The following is a 20,516-nucleotide window of genomic DNA, read 5'->3' on the forward strand; positions in this document are numbered from 1 at the left end:
AGGGAGAGAGAGGGGTCAGGGAGAGAGATGGGTCAGGGAGAGAGATGGGTCAGGGAGAGAGAAGGGTAAGGGAGAGAGAAGGGTAAGGGAGAGAGATGGGTCAGGGAGAGAGAAGGGTCAGGGAGAGAGAGGGGTCAGGGAGAGAGAGGGGATCAGGGAGAGAGAGGGGTCAGGGAGAGAGAGGGGTCAGGGAGAGAGAGATGAGTCAGGGAAAGAGATGAGTCAGGGAGAGAGAAGGGTCAGGGAGAGAGAGAGAGGTCAGAGAGAGAGAAGGGTCAGGGAGAGAGAGGGGTCAGGGAGAGAGAGGGGTCAGGAAGAGAGAGGGGTCAGGAAGAGAGAGGGGTCAGGAAGAGAGAGGGGTCAGGGAGAGAGAAGGGTCAGGGAGAGAGAAGGGTCAGGAAGAGAGAGGGGTCAGGAAGAGAGAGGGGTCAGGGAGAGAGAAGGGTCAGGGAGAGAGAAGGGTCAGGGAGAGAGAAGGATCAGGGAGAGAGAGGGGTCAGGGAGAGAGAGGGGTCAGGGAAAGAGATGAGTCAGGGAGAGAGAAGGGGGGGGGGGCAAGGAGAGAGGGGAAGAGTAAGGTCTGGAGGTCTGGTCAGTGACAGTGATCACTCACTTGGAATGATCCCGGGGGCTCTCTGGCTCATTCAGCAGTATTTCACTGTGGCTGTCGGCTGCTTCTTTTTAGTGCCGGTTCACACTACAGCGATCACAGACATCGCATATGATTCGGAGCGCACTGCTCCTAAAATCACATGCGATGTCTGTGCGGTGCGAGTTCAGCCATACAGTTTGTACGGCTGAATTCGCACCGCAATCGCAGTGAGCTCACACAGGACCCTTTTTTTGGTCCGCAGCAGAATCGGATTGCATGGTGGTTTACACCAGTGCGATCCGATTCATGTGTGAACTGTCAGATCGCACTGCGATATGCGATCTGATCTGTGGGGTGTCCTTAACCCTGAATTGACACCCCCAGCGTATCGCATATGGCAGTGTGAACTGCCTGTTCTGAGGATGCGATGCGCGAACACGCTGTATTTTCGCAGTGTTCCCGCATCGCAATAGTGTGAAACGGGACTTAATCTTCTCACCCACCTTTCCTTCACAGACAGAGCACGGGGGAGGGGAGAAGGAATGTGTGTGAAGCTCCGGGCAGGCATGCTGGAGCGGATGGAGCAGTGTGAGGAACGGATCCTCTCCACCGTGACCTAGGACGCAGCCACGCTTCCCGAGCCGTCGCCTGAACTGCACACAGAGAGCAGAGGACGGAATGGCCATCGGAGGAGGGAGGGAGAGGAGCGGGTGGATAGGTTTTCCGGTGGACGGGAACTAATTTCTGTGCCCCTCACTTTTCTCCCGGTGGCCTGTCACTTTCACAGGATGCTTCCCCCCTCCAGGGACCGTGGCTGCGCCCTAGGTGGCAGTGCGTCCTAGGTGGCAGTGCGCCCTAGGCAACTGCCTGATTCGCCTTAATGGTAGCGCCAGCCCTGACTGTAGCTGGCACTATGGCCCTGATATACAACCACTGACCCCTATATACACCTACCTACCCACCCTATACACCCACTGACCCCTATATACATCTACCTACCCACCCTATACACCCACTGACCCCTATATACACCTACCTACCCACCGTATACACCCACTGACCCCTATATACACCTACCCATCCACCCTATACACCCACTGACCCCTATATACACCTACCTACCCACCATATACACCCACTGACCCCTATATACACCTACCTACCCACCCTATACGCCCACTGACCCCCATATACACCTACCTACCCATCCTATACACCCAATGACCCCTATATACACCTACCTACCCAACATATACACCCACTGTCCCCTATATACACCTACCTGCCCACCCGATACACCCACTGACCCCTATATACACCTACCTACCCCCCTATACACCCACTCACCCCTATATACACCTACCTATCTACCCTATACACCCACTGACCCCTATATACACCTACCTATCCACGCTATACACCCACTGACCCTTCTATACACCTACCTACTCACCCTATACACCCACTGACCCCTATATGCACCTACCTATTCACCCTATACACCTACCTTACTCACCCTATACACACCTACCTACCCACCCTATACACCCACTGACCCCTATATACACCTACCCACCCACCCTATACACCCACTGACCCCTATATACACCTACCCACCCTATATACACCTACCTACCCACCCTATACACCCACTGACCCCTATATACACCTACCTATCCACCCTATACACCCACTGACCCCTATATACACCTACCTATCCACCCTATACACCCACTGACCCCTATATACACCTACCTATCCACCCTATACACCCACAGACCCCTATATACACCTACCTACCCACCCTATACACCCACTGACCCCTATATACACCTACCTACCCACCCTATACACCCACTGACTCCTATATACACCTACCTACCCACCCTATACGCCCAATGACCCTTATATACACCTACCTACCCACCATATACACCCACTGACCCCTATATACACCTACCTATCCACCCTATACACCCACTGACCCCTATATACACCTACCTACCCACCCTATACACCCACTGACCCCTATATACATCTACCCACCCTATACACCGGCAGTGTACCACGCAGGTACCAGTGTACCACCCAGCCAGCCAGTACCACTCAGCAAATACCACTCATACAAGTTATTTGACATATTTGATTATTTTTTTAAAGTAACGCAATAGTTACTTTACCTGGTAATTAGTTACTTTTGTACTGATGTTACTTTTTGGGAGAAGTAACGAGTAACTATAACTAATTACTTTTTTTAAGTGACATGACCAACACTGTTCATTACACATTGGCCCCCATCCCCCTCTACATTATGCCACTTCTCCACAAAATCCCCCCCCCCCCCATTCTCCTTTACAATGCCCAATCCCCTTCACTGATTATTTCTTAGCGCAGCAAGGGTTAAAGCTGATGCTGGCAGGGTGCTTTCTCCACTCAGCTCAGCACTGGGGATTCCCAATTTCAGAAATCTGTAAATCACCCCCAGTGACAGTCTGCTCACATTCCTGACATGGGGGGGGGTATTGACCTGCTGACCTGTCCAGCTGCAACTTCCCAAAGTACACATACAAGGATGATAATACTGATCCTCGGGCAGGTGCTGGTGCAGGTCAGGGCAGGTCACACTTACCTCTTGCTGAACTTGTTCAGATGTGCTCCCTTCAGGCTCTGAGCCATGCTGGAGGAGGTGCCAAAACTGACTAGGGGCGGAGGAGGAAGAAGTTCCTCCTCTGCTCTGAATGCTGGGTCCTCCCCTCAGCCTCATAACATCACGTCACTGGTTGCCAGATGTTAAGCTGCAGGTGATTCTAGCAACCAGTGCTGGAGGCAGCAGAGAGGCCAGCGGACAGTGCAGGACAGTGCCGCTGCTCCTGATTTACAATAAATGTGAGTGGCACAGCTTTGGTGCCCCCTCCCATCTGCGGCAGCCATAGGCATCCACAGGTAGGGGCAAGGGGGAGAGAATCCCCCCCCCCCCCCCCCCCGGAATCTCAACGGGCAGAAATTTTTTTTTAACCTAAAAATACCCCTAGGACAGTCAGGGCTAGTGCATTTAAGCAACGATAGCCTCTGAACTGTCCCCTGTTTCACTGTAAGAAGAAATACATACCTTGAAAATGTCTTGTCCAGTGCTGCCATCTCAGGTGTGGGCAGCTGAAGCCAGAGCACTCCACAGACACACCGAACCGTCACTGCACCCCACAGACACACCGCACCCCACAGACACACCGCACCGTCACTGCACCCCACAGACACACCTCACCCCACAGACACACCGCACCGTCACTGCACCCCAAAGACACACCGCACCCTCACTGCATCCCACAGACACCGTGCTGTCACTGCACCCCACACTGTCAGTGCGCCCTCCCTCTGGACTGGTCCTTCTCCAGATAGTACAGGAGGACGATGTAAGTCACAGCTGTGGGTACACACCAGCTATTTACACAGCACGCAGTGGAGAGTCTCCCTACCTGTGCCTGGTGGTGGTGTTAAGGAGGGAACTCAAAAAGCTGCTAACATACTAGATCACACACCTGGCACTGATTCACAGCAGCGGTCAGAGGATTGATTTGAAAACAGCGTGCAAGAAGCCTGTTTTTTAGCTGAGGAAATCCACAGCATGTGTAATACTCCTCCACTGCGCCCGCCCTTTCCAGCAGATACATGGCACATCTCCCCAATTGTGACAGTGGCTGGACATATGGGACGGGGAAGGCTCCTGCTACGCTCACCAGAAATGGCCCCTGCGAAGTCTGGGACCGGAGGTAGGATTTAGCTGGGCCTGTCTTTGGTCGGAGTGGCCGGTAGCTGTTCAACATTATGTGCTGCCGTGGAAGTGAACGGGGAGCAAGGGAGTGCGGGGAGTGCCGCGGTACCTGTCAGTACACACAGCACTGCACTAGTAACACACTCAATTGGTCTCAATTAGCCATTTTCCCTCCCTGGTGTCATGTGACTCATTAGGGTTACAAGGTCTCAGGTGTGAATGGGGAGCAGGTGTGTTAAATTTGGTGTTATCGCTCTCATTCTCTCATACTGGTCACTGGAAGTTCAACATGGCACCTCATGGCAAAGAACTCTCTAAGGATCTGGAAAAAAACAATTGTTGCTCTACATAAAAATGGCATAGGCCAGTGATGGCAAACCTTGACACCCCAGATGTTTTGGAACAACATTTCCCATGATGCTCATGCACTCTGCATTTTAGTTGGGCATCATGGGAAATTTAGTTCCAAAATATCTGGGGTGCCAAGGTTCGCCATCACTGGACTAGGCTATAAGAAGATTGCCAAGACCCTGAAACTGAGCTGCAGCACACTGGCCAAGACCATACAGTGGTTTAACAGGACAGGATCCACTCAGAACAGGTCTCGTCATGGTCAACCAAAGAAGTTGAGTGCACGTGCTCAGCGTCATATCCAGAGGCTGTCTTTGGGAAATAGACGTATGAGTGCTGCCAGCATTGCTGCAGAGGTTGAAGGGGTGGGGGGTAAGCCTGTCAGTGCTCAGACCATACACCGCACACTGCATCAAATTGGTCTGCATGGCTGTCGTCCCAGAAGGAAGCCTCTTCTAAAGATGATGCACAAGAAAGCCCGCAAACAGTTTGCTGAAGACAAGCAGACTAAGGACATGGATTACTGGAACCATGTCCTGTGGTCTGATTAGACCAAGATAAACGTATTTGGCTTAGATGGTGTCAAGCTAGTGTTGTGCCAACCAGGTGAGGAGTACAAAGACAAGTGTGTCTTGCCTACAGTCAAGCATGGTTGTTGGAGTGTCACAGTCTGGGGCTGCATGAGTGCTGCGAGCACTGGGGAGCTACAGTTCATTGAAGGAACCATTAATGCCAACATGTACTGTGACATACTGAAGCAGAACATGATCCACTCCCTTCGGAGAGTGGGCCACAGGGCAGTTTTCCAACATGATATCGACCCCAACACACACCTCCAAGATGACCACGGCCTTGCTAAAGAAGCTGAGGGTAAAGGTGATGGACTGGCCAAGCATGTCTCCAGACCTAAACCCTATTGAGCATATGTGGGGCATCCTCAAATGGAAGCTGGAGGAGCGAAATGTCTCTAACATCCACCAGCTATGTGATGTCGTCATGGAGGAGTGGAAGAGGACACCAGTGGCAATCTGTGAAGCTCTGGTGAACTCCATGCCCAAGAGGGTTAAGGCAGTGCTGGAAAATAATGGTGGCCACACAAAATATTTGACACTTTGGGCCCAATTTGAACATTGTCACTTACGGGTGTACTCACTTTTGTTGCCAGCGGTTTAGACATAAATGGCTGTGTGTTGAGTTATTCTGAGGGGACAGCAATTTACACTGTTATACAAGCTGTACACTCACTACTTTACATTGTAGCAAAGTGTCCTTTCTTCAGTGTTGCACATAAAAAGATATATTAAAACATTTACAAAAATGTCAGGGGTGTACTCACTTTTGTGAGATACTGAGATATATATATATATATATATATATATATATATATTTATTTATTATGGGAGATTAGCTCACAGGGATTACCTTTTCCAGGAAAATAAGGCCAGCATGCAGGTCATTTCTTAAAAGTCTGGTGGGTTGCCAGCTTTATTCAACAGAGGTTTGCAAGTATGAAAAAACAACAAAACAGTAAAATAAATCCTTGCCGTCCGGCGCTAAACTATACAGGAATTTTCCTCACTATTGTGTGGGGCTGGTCCATGGGCGTCCACAGAACATTTTTTGGGGGGGGGGGGGGGCATCATTTTAGGGTCGACCATGCTCCCCTTTTTAACAATGTCATGAAGGGGATTATTATACTTATTTTGAGTATTTATTTTTAAAAGGCAAACAGCAGCATTTATTTTTAATGCATTTGTTACCTAAAAAAAAAAAAAAATGATCCTGTTCCCTTAAAGCATGTTATACAGCACAGTGCTTATGCTGTGTAATTTGGCCCCCCCGTATCACCTAAAATACCTGTCTGATCCTGCCTGGCTATGTCCTCCCCTCTGTAAACTGACCATGGCTGCGGAGCCCTGACTTTGTGGTCAGTTTACGTGCCTCCATCATCCGCAGCTCACCTGTCTTCCTCTGTCCTCTCTCTCCCCCCTCCCTTCCTGCCTGTCTGCTCCTGTGTCAGTGCCCCTCCTGTTGCTGTAGTTTCATTTAAAGTTTCATATCCTGTCTGCAGTCTGTTTAATAATCCTGTGTGCCCCTGTGTCTGTGTTTTATAAAAATAAGCCATTCTTTACAAGTTTTCAGAGCGCCAATCGCTGCTCACATGACCCGCTGCCTCTCTCCTCCCCTCCCGACTGATGACAACGAGGAATCCTCGGCCCCACCCGCTGCAGGCAGCTGTCAGACAGGGAGAGGAGAGACTCGACAGGGCATGTGAGCGGTGCTCGGCACTCTGAAAACTGGTAAAGAATGCCTTATTTTTTTAAAACACAGACACAGGGGCACACAGGATTATTAAACAGACCAGAAAGGATGGTATAAAGTGGCTTAGCAACCACTTTAAAGAGGAAGTTGAGATTCCGGGGGGGGCATTTCCCCCCCCTTGCCCCTACCTGCGGACGCCCATGGGCTGGTCCCCATCTCCCACAAAACATATGGTAAATCAAACCTTTTCTGTTTAAAGTCCAAAAAGAGCTCCTCTCTCAGATTCCCTTCTGAGTCTCAGGCCAGAGCATTTCTGTGATCTCTTCCTGTTCATTTAAAGTCCAGCTGAGCATGGACTGAGGTGACCCACAATCTCCAGACCGGAACCTAGCCTGTCACAGAGGCTGGAAAAACCTGGGCCGGATTCCGGTTCAGTCTCTCACTACAGAACGTATGCAATGTGAAATATAGCGATTATCTACTACCTCACCTCGCATACCATCACATATCCTCCCCCTCTGCTCAAGCGCTGGCGATTGAGCAATTGACCCCAGCATACAGTGCATGCGGGAGAGGGCATCTGCATTGTTTTGGAGCTTGCCCGGCCTATGCTCTACTGTAAATTTGAACGGCTGTAGAGCCAGGAACCATCTTGTCACGTGGCCATTTTTCTCCCTGTTGTCACACATCCACTTTAGGGGACAGTGACCAACTTAAACGTCCTCCCCAACAAGTAATACTTCAGGGAGTCCAAACAGTGGCGGCCAGTCTATAGGGGCGCAGGGGCCAATCAGCATCTTCAAAGGGAAAAAAAAAATGACCTTTTAAAGCCCGATAGGGGCGCCGGACCTGGGGTTTGGCATCCCACGTGCTGCCAGGCCGAGGCACCGATTGGCGGCCGTTCTGGGTGTCATCAGGGCGCAGAGCAATGCGCCCCGACACTCCCCACTTCTAGTCCTGTGATTGGTCCAGACTCCAGCCTGGACCAATCATTCAGGACTCCTGTCTGACGTCGTCGTGGGGGCGGTTTGTGCGTCGGTCACTCTGACTTACTCACCTTCCCGGTTCCCTCGGTGGTCGAGAGACGTCTTGTGTCAGCCAGGAGCAGGTAAGTGAAGCCGCTGCCTCGTGTCTGTATGTCTCCTCTGGCGCCGGCCGCCACTGCCATGTATGTCACGACTTGAGCTGAGAAGTCCTGAATGGAGGAGCTGTCCCCCCCCCCTGTCCCTGGAGTCCTGAGCCAGCAGAGGTGTCAGCCAGACATCGCGATCCAGACTTGTAGAGGAAAGTTCCTTCTCTTCCTGCAGGTGCTGCTGATCAGATGTGTGCTCAAGAAGAAATCTTGTGTGCTCTTCTCCTTCCAGATCCCAACTTTGTCCCTTACGGGTCAGAGGTTACTTTGAGATAGCCGGTGTTTGGTATCTATGGATATACAATTCAATGCTGCACAATAATTTATCACTTTCAAGAAGGCAACTCGTAGATATTGGAAGATATGAATTATGTTATAAATCTGCCTATACGGGAGGTTCCTTGGTATTGTCGTAAACCTTATGGCCGCCCATGGCCACTGTGTTTATTAGTCAGGGACATCTGTTAACACCCCCTGCGGTCTCAGAGAAAAAGAGAGAAGCAGACGGGGTTGGCAGTTCTCATGGTAACATCAAGAAGGAACATCTATCAAGTTTGAGAACCGATCACACTGGCTCAGCTCCTGAACTCTGGTAACACCAATGACATTAAATGCAAGTATTCTTACTTCTCAATCCTATATCTTATTTTTCTAAATTGCTGAATTATGTCCCTATTTCTTTGAAACACCTTTTTCTGTAAATATTTTATTTGCACCAATTTTAACATTTTTATTATTAAACTTTATTCTGAAAAGTGTTAATCTTGTCCATAAACTCTTAATGCAAACTACTGTATAGAATAAACCCTCTGAACATTCCTGTCTGTGGTGACAGCGCATGTTACAGATGATTATTCTAAAGTCATAATTGGTATTTCTAAAATTACGAGCGTCCGCCGGGCTCATAATGTAGCGGTGGTGGCAGTGAAAGGGTTAATTGCTTAATTAGCCCGGTGACAATCGCTCTCAGCCTGCTGGCATCTAGATTTTGGTCCCGCAAGCTGGAAAATCTATGTGCTGGGTGCAGCTGAGAGTAGCATTGTTACGCAAGTGAAGGCAGGGTGTGAGATTGGCTGGTCCTTGGTCACGAGTTAGTGAGAAGGGCAGTGATCTGATACCCGCCACCGTCACAGTTGTAAATTATGGTTTTACAGAAAACACTGGAGATACCAGCTTTACCCAGGCTCCGTTATTCACATAGAAGATAGCATGGAGGGGTTCAGTGAAGGTGGTGGTGAAGGTGTGGAGGTGTCTGATGGGGTCACTTAGCTGGTAAAATGACAGACGGCCATTTTTATGATCCAAATATAATCCCAATCTCTGCACAGGAGACTCAAGGTGTAAGTCCTGTACTTTAAAGTCATGTTCACATGTAAATTCATTTTCAGTAAAGCCAAAACACCAAGACTTGTTATTACGCCCAATAGCAGACCCCTCTCCATCTCTATTAATACTGGGATAGCAAACAGCCACATACCAATCCCCACAGTCACTAACCTCTACTTCCCAGTAATGTCTCCCATGGGAAAATCTCTCCCTACTCATCACCTGACTGTATAATGTAAATCTCTGTGGTAATTCTGGTCTAATCTTTTGTGTTTCAGAGCGAAATGCTTTTCTCAGGTCATTGGATATAGCCACAAGAGTATAGGCCGATTTTTCATCCAGGAGCAGACTGCTTGCATCCTTTGTGTTGAATTTGGTTTTTAATTTCATATTAGTGATAAGATCAGTTATATATCTGTGCAACACAAGAGAGATCATAAAATCATCCAGATCAGGAACAGAAGATTCCTCCAAATTCTGGTCACCTTTGTCCTCATCTTGAACAAGTTTTAGAGCATCTGATTCCTGATCTTGTAGAACAGTTAGTGGGTCGGTCATGTTACACAACTTCTCGATGTGACCAATTTTCCTTGTCAGCTCATCCTTCTGTATCTCCAACTGTTTGATGAGATCAGTGACTGACAATGAAACCTCCTCTACCTGCCTGGAGATCTCATTCAGTACTCTCTGTTCCTGGACCTCCAGCTGTCTCCTGATATCCTCAAACAGGGCAGTAACTCTCTTCTGCTCATCATCTGCTTTTTCTTGTGCTTTTCTTTTATGGTCCTGTAAATTCAGAATTTTCTGCTCAGTTGTCTTTTTCTTTATAGCAATCTTTTCCAGAACATTTCTCAGTTTCTCCGTCATCTTCTCCAAAGCCTCTTCTAGAAGTTCTACTTCATGTCCTTTATGTTTCCCCACGAGACAGCAGGACACACATAGACAGACGGCATCCTCAGAGCAGTAATACTCCAGAAGCTTCTTGTGTATGGAACATTTTTTACTACTGAAGGACGAAGTAGGTTCTATCAACACATGGTCCACTGTCTTGTTGTGGGCTGTTAGGTGTTTATTACACATAGAAGTCTCACATTGAAGACAAGTCTTGATAGCGGCCACTGGAGAATCCACACAATACGTACAGAGGATCTCACTTTTCTCCTCATTTTGTTGTGTAGATCTAAAGTTGTCCACAATGTTACACAGCTTCCTATTCTTCTCCAAAGTAGGACGCTCTACATACTCCTCTCTGCACTCCGGACAGGAATAAACTCCGGACCCCTCCTGTGTATCCAGAACAGTCACAATACAATCCCGGCAGAAGTTGTGTCCACATCTCAGTGACACCGGCTCCGTATAAAGGTTCAGGCAGATGGAGCAGCTCAGCTCGTCATCTAGAGCAGCAGACGCCATGTTGGGAAGAAACGAAACTAAAAATCTGTTTGTATAATGAGGGCGGATGCTTTACAAGTTAACCCTTACAGACAGAAAGAACCTAAAGCAAGCTGTTTTTATGTATTGTTTGTGAAAGGAATATCTATATGTAAAGAGTAAGCCACCTATCTGTGATTCATTCTCAATTTTCTATTGTTCCATCATTTTTTGAAGCTGTGATAAGAGACATAGACCAAATAAATGGAAGAGATCCGTTCTCTGTGTGTTGTGAACACAAACTAGATAGAATGGTATTCAATCTAACAGTGGATCCCTCCCTATCCAAGGCATTTGGCTCAATTTACAAAGATTTAACACAAGGATAAGGATCTTTATTTTAACCATGTGATTGTAATTTGTTTTGATTTTCATTGGACTCTTATAATAGACACCATTTAGAAAATAACAATCCTCAATGAAAACGTATTTTCAACGGTATTATTAGTAGTAATCAGCATGGATTTATGAAAATTTTTTCTTGCCAGACCAATCTTTTCATCTTCTATGAAGAAGTGAGCTGCCATCTAGATAAAGGAAGGCCTGTGGATGTGGTGTATCTGAACTTTGCAAAGGCATTTGACACAGTTCACCACAAACGCTTACTGTACAAACTAAGGTACGTAGGTATTGTAGGTATGGACTATAGGGTAAATACCTGTATTGAAAACTGGCCCCAGGGGCGAGTCCAGAGGGTGGTGATAAATAGGGAGTACTGAGATTGGTCGGGTGTGGAAAGTGGGATCCCCCAAGAATCTGTCCTGGTACCAATCTTCTTTAATTTATTTATAAACGACATAGAGCAGGGGTATTGAATTAAAATTCAAGGAGGTCCGGTCGCTAAAATTTTCCTTCTCTGAATCTCAAGTCTGTGCCCATCACAGTACTCCTTTACATAAGGTGTCCCCATGACAGTGCCACCTTACGTCAGGCATTCCCGTCAGAGTGCCCCCTTACATCAGGTGTCCCCATGACAGTACTCCTTTACATCAGGTGTCCCCGATGTGCCGAACCGGAGCGCCCGGTAAACAACAGACTGTTCGGCGCTCACGGTCTTTGTGACAGATTACACTGTCTGTCCTTCTAATGATTGCGTTGACTGCAAAGGCTGCAGATGGCAACATTGTTGTCAGCAGTGGACAAATTAAAAAAAGCCCACACTGCGGAGCCATGTGTCGGCGTCCTTTACATCAGGTGTCCCCATCACAGTGCTCCTTTACATCAGGTGTCCCCATCACAGTGCCACCTTACGTCAGGCATTCCCATCAGAGTTCCCCCTTACATCAGTTGTCCCCATCAGTGTGCCCCTTAACATAAATTGTGCCCATCAGTGTGCCCCCTTAACATAAAATATGCCCATCAGTGTGTCCAATAGCATAAATGTGCCCATCAGAGTGCCCCTTAACATAAAATATGCCCATCAGTGTGTCCCACAGCATAAATATGCCCATCAGCGTGCCCCTTAGCATAAAATTTGCCCATCAGCGTGACCCTTATTTTATGTTAAGGATTACGCTGATCTGCACATTTTATGTTATGGGCACTCTGATGGGCAGAACAAAATATGCCCATCAGCGTGATCCTTAACATAAAATAAGGGGCACGCTGTGGCATATTTTATGTTAGGGGACACTCTGATGGGCACATTTTTCGTTAAGAGGCACGCTGATGGGCACAACAAAACGTGCCCATCAGGGTTGCTCTTAACATAAAATGTGCCCATCAGCGTGACCCTTAACAAAAATAAGTAGCATGCTTATGGGCACTTTTTATGTTAAGAGGCACTGTGATGGGCACATTTTATTTTATGGGGCACTCTGAAAAAATGTGCCCATCAGTGTGCCCCTTAACAAAATATGCCCAACAGTTTTATAAATTATTTTCATCAGCAATTCCTTTTAAAATGTGCCCCACATACCTTTGGGGCAGGAGTCAGGAGATAAATATGAGATATACCGCAATGTGTGAGAGCCAGGAGCCGTGAGCAGCAGGGGGGCGGGGCGCACGTGATGTCATGCCCCAATTTGCGGCCGGCTGGGAGTTAGAGCCAGGAGCAGCAGTGAGGAGCAGGGGGGGGCAGGGCACACACATGACGTCATGCCCCAACTCGCAGCCCGGCTGGGAGTGAGAGCCGTACACCGGGAGCTGCAGTAAGAAGCAGAGGTCACTTTTCTAAAAAGGAGGGTATGGGAAGTGCCACCATCTAAGTGCCGCTATAATTTAACAAGCAAATGCAGGGATGTATAAAAAAATTGCACTCACATTTATTTGAAGAGTTAAAACCATTATCTTTTTTGACAAAGGGGTAGTCCTTGTTGCCCTGAAACACGTAGCCAGGGCCCCACACCATCCACGTTCTCCTCTTGGAACATGTATGTTTCGCAACCTTGGGGCCCCGGCTCGAGTCCCGGCACATTCCCGGACATCAGTTTTGGAATCAGCTTCACCATCCCAGCCTGTTGATAGGAGATCCATCCTTTTGCCACATCCCGCCAGCTGGTCACCATGGACCCTTGCCACCTTCACCTCTTGTCGGACCTGCTGCCATTCACAGCACCTCCACCAGCTGTGTCACTTCAGCCTGCTGACTGGGCACCCACCTTTCCAACTGAGCATCACTGACCCCCACCACCCTGTGGTGAACCAGCCGCCATCTACAGCACCTCCCTCAGCAGCGGTGTTATCACAGCATGCCGACTGGACATCCATCCCTACAGGTAGGCATCACTGACCCCCACCACCTCGTTGGCGGACCTGCTGCCATTCACAGCACCTCCACCAGCTGTTTCACTTTAGCCTGCTGACCGGACACCCACCTCTCCAACTGAGCATCACTGACCCTCACCACCTCGTGGTGGACCTACCGCCATCCACAGCACCTCCATCAGCGGTGTTATCCCAGCCTGCCGACTGGACATCCATCCCTCCAGCTAGGCATCACTGACCCCCACCATCTTGTGGTGGACCTGCCGCCACTCACAGCACCTCCACCAACTGTGTCAGTTTAGCCTTCTGACCGGACACCCACCTCTCCAACTGGGCATCACTGACCCCCACCACCTCATGGTGGACCTACCACCATCCACAGCACCTCCATCAGCGGTGTTATCCTAGCCTGCCCACTGGACATTCATCCCTCCAGCTAAGCATCACTGACCCCTGTTGTCTCTGCCTTGCAGCTAACCTGCTGCTGTTTACAGTACCTTCACCACCAGATGGGCAACCCCTCTCTAGCAGCTCCCAGATCTTGAGGTCTTACAATCCTTTTTTAGGGCAGCTGTAGCCAGAACTTTAGTGCTCAGTTTACTGACCTAATATAACTTAATGGTAATTTTTTCTATCGTTACACATTACATAATTTTTCATTACATTTCTTTAAATTTGATTGAAGCAAAGAGTATTATGTCTTATTTTTTGCCATCTTGTTTGATAACCTAATGTTCAGGGGTTGTAAATCTTTAAAATAAAAAAAGTTTTTAAGAATTATGAGAGAATCGTGATCTTTATTCTAAGCAAAGAAAATTGGGATTCTCATTTTAACCAGAATCATGCAGCTCTATTCTCAGCTATGGTAACACAGGAGTGCATGAGCATCATGGGAAATGTAGTTCCAAAAGCATCTGGGGTGCCAAGGTTTGCCATCACTGCTCTAGGGCTTCGACTTTAGAAAAAAAATATATGTTGTGAGTTCTAAGAAATTTTCTAGCAAAATATACTGATTGTTGCATGTAAAAAAAGAAAAATGCCAGAAAAGGCCCGGTGTGGAAGTGCATAAACAAAGTATGGAGGAGGTATCACCAGCACACCATAGGAGACCAAAGAGAACATTTACAATTGTGCTCATAGGTTTACATACCCTGGAAGAATTTATGATTTCTTGGCCATTTTTCCGAGAATATGAATGATAACACAAAAAACTTTTCTTCCACTCACGGTTAGTGTTTGGCTGAAGCCATTTACTAATCAACTGTGTTTACTCTTTTTAAAATAATAATCGCAACAGAAACTACCCAAATGACCCTGATCAAAAGTTTACACACCCCAGTTGTTAATACCGTGTATTGCCCCCTTTAACATCAATGACAGCTTGAAGTCTTTTGTGGTATTTGTGGATGAGGCTCTTTATCTTCTCAGATGGTAAAGCTGTCCATTCTTCCTGGCAAAAAGCCTCCAGTTCCTGTAAATTCATGGGCTGTCTTGCATTAACTGCACATTTGAGATCTCCCCAGATTGGCTCAATGATATAGAGGTCAGGAGACTGAGATGGCCACTCCAGAACCTTCACTTTATTCTGCTGTAGCCATTGATAGGTCCACTTGGCCTTGTGTTTAGGATCATTGTCATGTTGGAAAGTCCAAGTACGTCCCATGCACAGCTTCTGGGCTGATGAATGCAAATTTTCCCCCAGTATTTTTTTGATAACATACTGCATTCATCTTGCCATCAATTCTGACCAAATTTCCTGTGCCTTTGTAGCTCACACACCCCCAAAACATCAGCGATCAACCTCCATGTTTCACAGTAGGAATGGTGTACCTTTCATCATAGGCCTTGTTGACTCCTCTCCAAATGTAGCGTTTATGGTTGTGGCCAAAAAGCTAAATTTTGGTCTAATCACTCCAAATGACTGTGCCAGAAGGTTTGAGGCTTGTTTCTGTGCTGTTTGGTGTATTGTAAGCAGGATGCTTTGTGGCATTTGTGTAGTAATGGTTTTCTTCTGGCGACTCAACCATGCAGCCAATCTTTCAAGTGCCTCCTTATTGTGCATCTTGAAACAGCCACACCACATGTTTTCAGAGAGTCCTGTATTTCACCTGCAGTTATTTGTGGGTTTTTCTTTGCATCCCAAACAATTTTCCTGGCAGTTGTGGCTGAAATTTTTGTTGGTCTACCTGACCGTGGTTTGGCTTCAACAGAACCCCTCATTTTCCACTTCTTGATTAGAGTTTGAACACTGCTGATTGGCATTCTTAAATCCTTGGATATCTCTTTATATCCCTTTCCTGTTTTATATAGTTCAACTACCTTTTCCCGCAGATCCTTTGACAATTATTTTGCTTTCCCCATGACTCAGAATCCAGAAGCTTCAGTGCAGCACTGGATGAAAGATGTAAGGGTCTGTCAGGAGTCCAGAAACTCATTGACCTTTTATACACACACACACTAATTACAAGCAAACAGATCACAGGTGAGGATGGTTACCTTTAATAACCATTCAAACCCCTTTGTGTAAACTTGTGTGCATGTTATCAGGCCAAAATCACCAGGGTATGTAAACTTTTTTATCAGGATTTCTGTTGTCATTATGATTTAAAAAGAGTAAACACAGCTGACTGATAATAAATGGCTTTAGCCAAACACTAACCATGAGTGAAAGAAAAGTTTTTGTGTTATCATTCATTTTCTTGGAAAAATGGCCAAGAAATCATAAATTCTGCCAGGGTATGTAAACTTATGAGCACAACTGTAATTATATTGCACAATAAAACTGCAAGTATTCATCTGTGACATATAAATGTTTTCCTATGTCTACTGTGGTGTAGGGAATCGACCAATTATCGCAACACCGATATATCGAGCGCCGATATGCACTTTGCCCAATATATCGGAATCGGCCCCTGAGGTTACCGATATTGCCAATATTTCGGGTAAGTGTTTGTACCGGAGTGATGCCTGCAGCTAGAAGCATCATCCCGGTACCGGCGTCCATAGTCGAAGGTCGGCTGTCTTGTGATGACAAACGATGCGGCTGAGAAGCTGCTTGGCTGTCATTACAAGGAGCGACATGGAGGAGATTGGTCCCTCTGTATGCTGCCTCCGCCACTCCTCCTATCCAGTTCACTTGTGTTCTGCTGTCTCTGGGCCCCTGTATGCTCCCCTGGTTCCCCCCCCCCCCACTGCGCTGCCCCTCACTGTGCTCCCTCCCCTCTCCTCCCGGCTGCTGCAGGGGATGTGTCACAATAGAGAACCAGGAAGGGGTCAGTAATTATGTAATTTACCGGCTCCTTCCTTTTCTGAATGGACAGAGCCATAGTCAGTGACATGGTAAAAAAATAAAGTAAAATTATAAAAAGTAATACAATTAAAATACCAAAAAATAAAAACTACTGACACCAGTGGGTGAACTTCCAGGATCGCAAAGGTCACACTTGCGACAGGGCCCTGGATTTCTACCACCGTGGGGAGGCCCCAAGATGGCAGAAAGGGGGCCCACTGCAGAACTTGTGAAAGGGTCCCACCGTAATAAGGAGCCCCGCAAAAAGAGTAAAGGGCCCCAGGATCAGTGGGAAGAGCCCCAGGCTTGAAGGGAAGGGCCCCGGCAAGGGGGCCCTTTATGGTTTCTTGCACCGGGGCCCTGAAGGTTCTAGTTACGCCTCGGACACATACTGTTAGACAGGATAATATGGTTGGTTGCAGGCTGGTCGGTAAGTTAAGCTGGGAATTTCTTTGGTTTTGTTTTTATCAGAGAGGGACACCGACATGATTGGGGGAGGGGTAAGTATACTGCTTTCTTCTTTACAGGGCTAGATAGGTTAGTGTTAGATCGTGGAGATATATATATGCAGGGATTTTAGTGTTAGGCTAGACTCATCCTTTAAAAGAGAAATACACACTTAAAGCGGTAGTAAACTCTCCAACTCTGATTCTGTTTTTCCATCTAGTCCATTTTATTAAGCTATTAACAAACATTATCCTTTATAATCAATCCCCAATCGCGTGTTACTCACTTCTTTGAAAATCGGTGCCTCCAGGGATAAGCTGGCACCATCTTAGATATTGTTTTCCGGGTCTGCATTTCAGAAGACTCCCCCCGCCCCCCCTTTCATGTAGCCCTAGCTGTAATCTCGTGCATGTGCGATCATTTCTTAGCCAAGCCTCGTTCTAATAACGTTCACTGATGCTGTAGCTGATCCCCACTATAGTATGCCACCCTCTGCCCAGATGTACACCCATGTGACGTCACACGGCCACCTAGGGTGTAGCTGAAACTTGTGAATGAAACAGTAGTCTGGCGGTTTATGAGCGCAGTGCCGCAGAGAGCGGAAATAACATACGCGCAGAGATGTATAGTAACGAAGTAGAACTACTTAAGTACTGTACTTAAGTACCGAAATGCGGTATCTGTACTTTCCTAGAGTAGAATTTTTTTCTCCTACTTCTACTTTTACTTCACTACATTTTTTCGATGATTTCGATACTTCTACTCAAGTATTTTTTTTTTGTGCTGCATAGTTACTCGTTACTTTTAAAAAAATTACCACTGCCAGAACAGTAGATGGCAGGTTGCATAAAGCTCAAAAAAATGTGTATAATGTCATTTGTAAATCAGCGCATACGAAAATAAAGGCTGTGTATAATAAAAGCTGCTATACCAAATCTTTCCAATAAAAAGAAAATATGAAACAAACAAATAAATGGTGCTACAGCGCTTAAAGTGCATCAAGAAACTACTAACAAACACTGGTTAATCATTTGAATAAATCATTTGAAATAATAAAAAACAATATGATGTTCATACTTTTGACTTCTTTCTTTAATAACTACATAACACAGTACTTGTACTTCTACTTTCAGTACTTGAGTAGAAATTTTTTTTCAAAACTACTGGTACTTTTTACTTTTAGTACTTAAGTAGCAAATTTTTTGAAAAAACTACTTGCAATACTTAAGTAAAAAAAATGTTGAATACTTTAGTACTTCTACTTAAGTAACTTTTTCTGCGAGCACTTCCACTTCTACTCAAGTAATTTTTTGATCGAGCACTTGTACTTTTACTCAAGTAGAAATTTCGAGTACTTTATACAAGTCTGCATACGCGGCATACTTGTCAGTGGACTGACGGCACACAGATCGTGCCGAAAATCAGGGGAGAGATGCGCATGCGCCGGTGACACCATTAGAAAGAACAGATTACAAGACTGAGCAAGTGAGGAGACATCTTTATGCAGTGATCATTAGTCTTATTTATGCTGATTTTAAATGTGATAAAGTTGTGGGGGAGAGTTAACTACCACTTTAAGCCCACCACACATTACAAACTCCTTTAGGCTCCTTTGGCATGGAGCAGACTCGGTTGCCCTCAGTGAGAGATCTGTCCACTGATCACCTGCTTGTCAGAGCAGAGCGGGAGGATCACAGGTCCGTGTGGAAAAAGCCTGGTCTGCTCTATGGGCAGTCAAGTTTAAACAGATTCTGCTCTCCGATTACACTTGGCTGCCCTCTGATCCAATCCGCCTAGACGATCCCCATACGTTTCTTTTTAGCATATATATCACACACATATACTGTATATATACAGTGAGCGAAAAAAGTATTTGATCCCCTGCCGATTTTGTACATTTGCCCACTGACAAAGAAATGATCCGTCTATAATTTTAATGGTCGGTTTATTTTAACAGTGAGAGACAGAACAACAACAAAAATATCCAGAAAAACGCATTTCAAAGAAATTATAAATTGATTTGCATTTTATTGTGTGAAATATTTATTTGATCCCTTTTCAATGAGCAAGATGATTTTTGGCTCTCAGGTATTCTATACAGGTAAGGAACTAAGATTAGGAGCACTCTCCTAAAAGGAGTGCTCCTAATCTTAGCTTATTACCTGTATAAAAAGAGACACCTATCCACAGAAGCAATCAACCAATCACTCCACCATGGCCATGACCAAAGACCTGTCCAAGGATGTCAGGGGCTGAAATGGGCTACAAGACCATCGCCAAGCAGCTTGGTGAGAGGGTGACAACAGGTGGTGCGATTATTAGCAAATGGAAGAAACACAAATGAAACTGTCAATCTCCCTTAGTCTGGGGCTCCATGCAAGATCTCACCTCGAGGACTTTCAATGATAATGAGAATGGTGAGGAATCAGCCCAGAACTACACGGGAGAATCTTGTCAATGATCTCAAGGCAGCTGGGACCATAGTCAACAGGAAAACAATTGGTAACACACTGCACCGTGTAGGACTGAAAATCTGCAGCGACCGCAAGGTCCCCCTGCTCAGAACATGCACATGTACAGGCCTGTCTGAAGTTTGCTAATGAACGCATGAATGATTTAGAGAACTGGGTGAAAGAGTTGTGGTCAGATTAGATCAAAATCAAGCTCTTTAGCATCAACTCAACTCACCGTGTTTGGAGGAGGAGTAATGCTGCCTATGACCCCAAGAACACCATCCTCACCATCAAACGTGGAGGTGGAAACATTATGCTTTGGGGGTGTTTTTCTACTAAAGGAGACAGGGCAACTTCACCGCATCAAAGGGACAATGGACGGGGCCATTAACCATCAAATCTTGGGTGAGAGTATGCCTGATGAAGGAGCACGCATGCTCCAAATGCGTGCATTCCCCTGCTCTAACCGCACTTGACAACATCGAGTGAGACAGAAGCTCCGGAGATCCAGAAGTGCCAGAACCCACCGATACAGCCAGGGACCTGAAGCTGCACACCTACACGCCACTCCACAGAGCAGAGGAACAACATTACTTCTTGGTGCATCTCCACAATCTTCCTGTGAGTCACTATTACTGTGTGTACCAATAAATCGTTTTACCACACTCAGATGGCGCTGCTCTCTTTTTCTATCCTCTTGGGTGAGAACCTCCTTCCGTCAGCTAGGGCATTGAAAATGGGTCGTGGATGGGTATTCC

General features: G+C 46.6%; 2 protein-coding genes across 2 annotated transcripts in view; both read right to left on the reverse strand.

Annotated features, from left to right (window-relative positions):
* LOC309558141 (E3 ubiquitin-protein ligase TRIM39-like) overlaps positions 1–20,516 on the reverse strand; it is a gene marked incomplete at its 5' end in the record, with an annotated part of 91,699 nt that overhangs the window by 33,013 nt on the left and 38,170 nt on the right. The gene's annotated exons all lie outside the window — the stretch shown is intronic.
* Positions 9,247–10,845, reverse strand: LOC309558146 (E3 ubiquitin-protein ligase TRIM39-like; the record flags this gene model as incomplete). Its single annotated transcript, XM_082261148.1, has 1 exon — positions 9,247–10,845. The coding sequence occupies one exon, from the start codon at positions 10,843–10,845 to the stop codon at positions 9,247–9,249; it is 1,599 nt and encodes a 532-aa protein (XP_082117274.1).

This window comes from Pelophylax lessonae (assembly GCF_965119305.1).
Source record: "Pelophylax lessonae genome assembly, chromosome: 6".
NCBI classification, from domain to species: domain Eukaryota; kingdom Metazoa; phylum Chordata; class Amphibia; order Anura; family Ranidae; genus Pelophylax; species Pelophylax lessonae.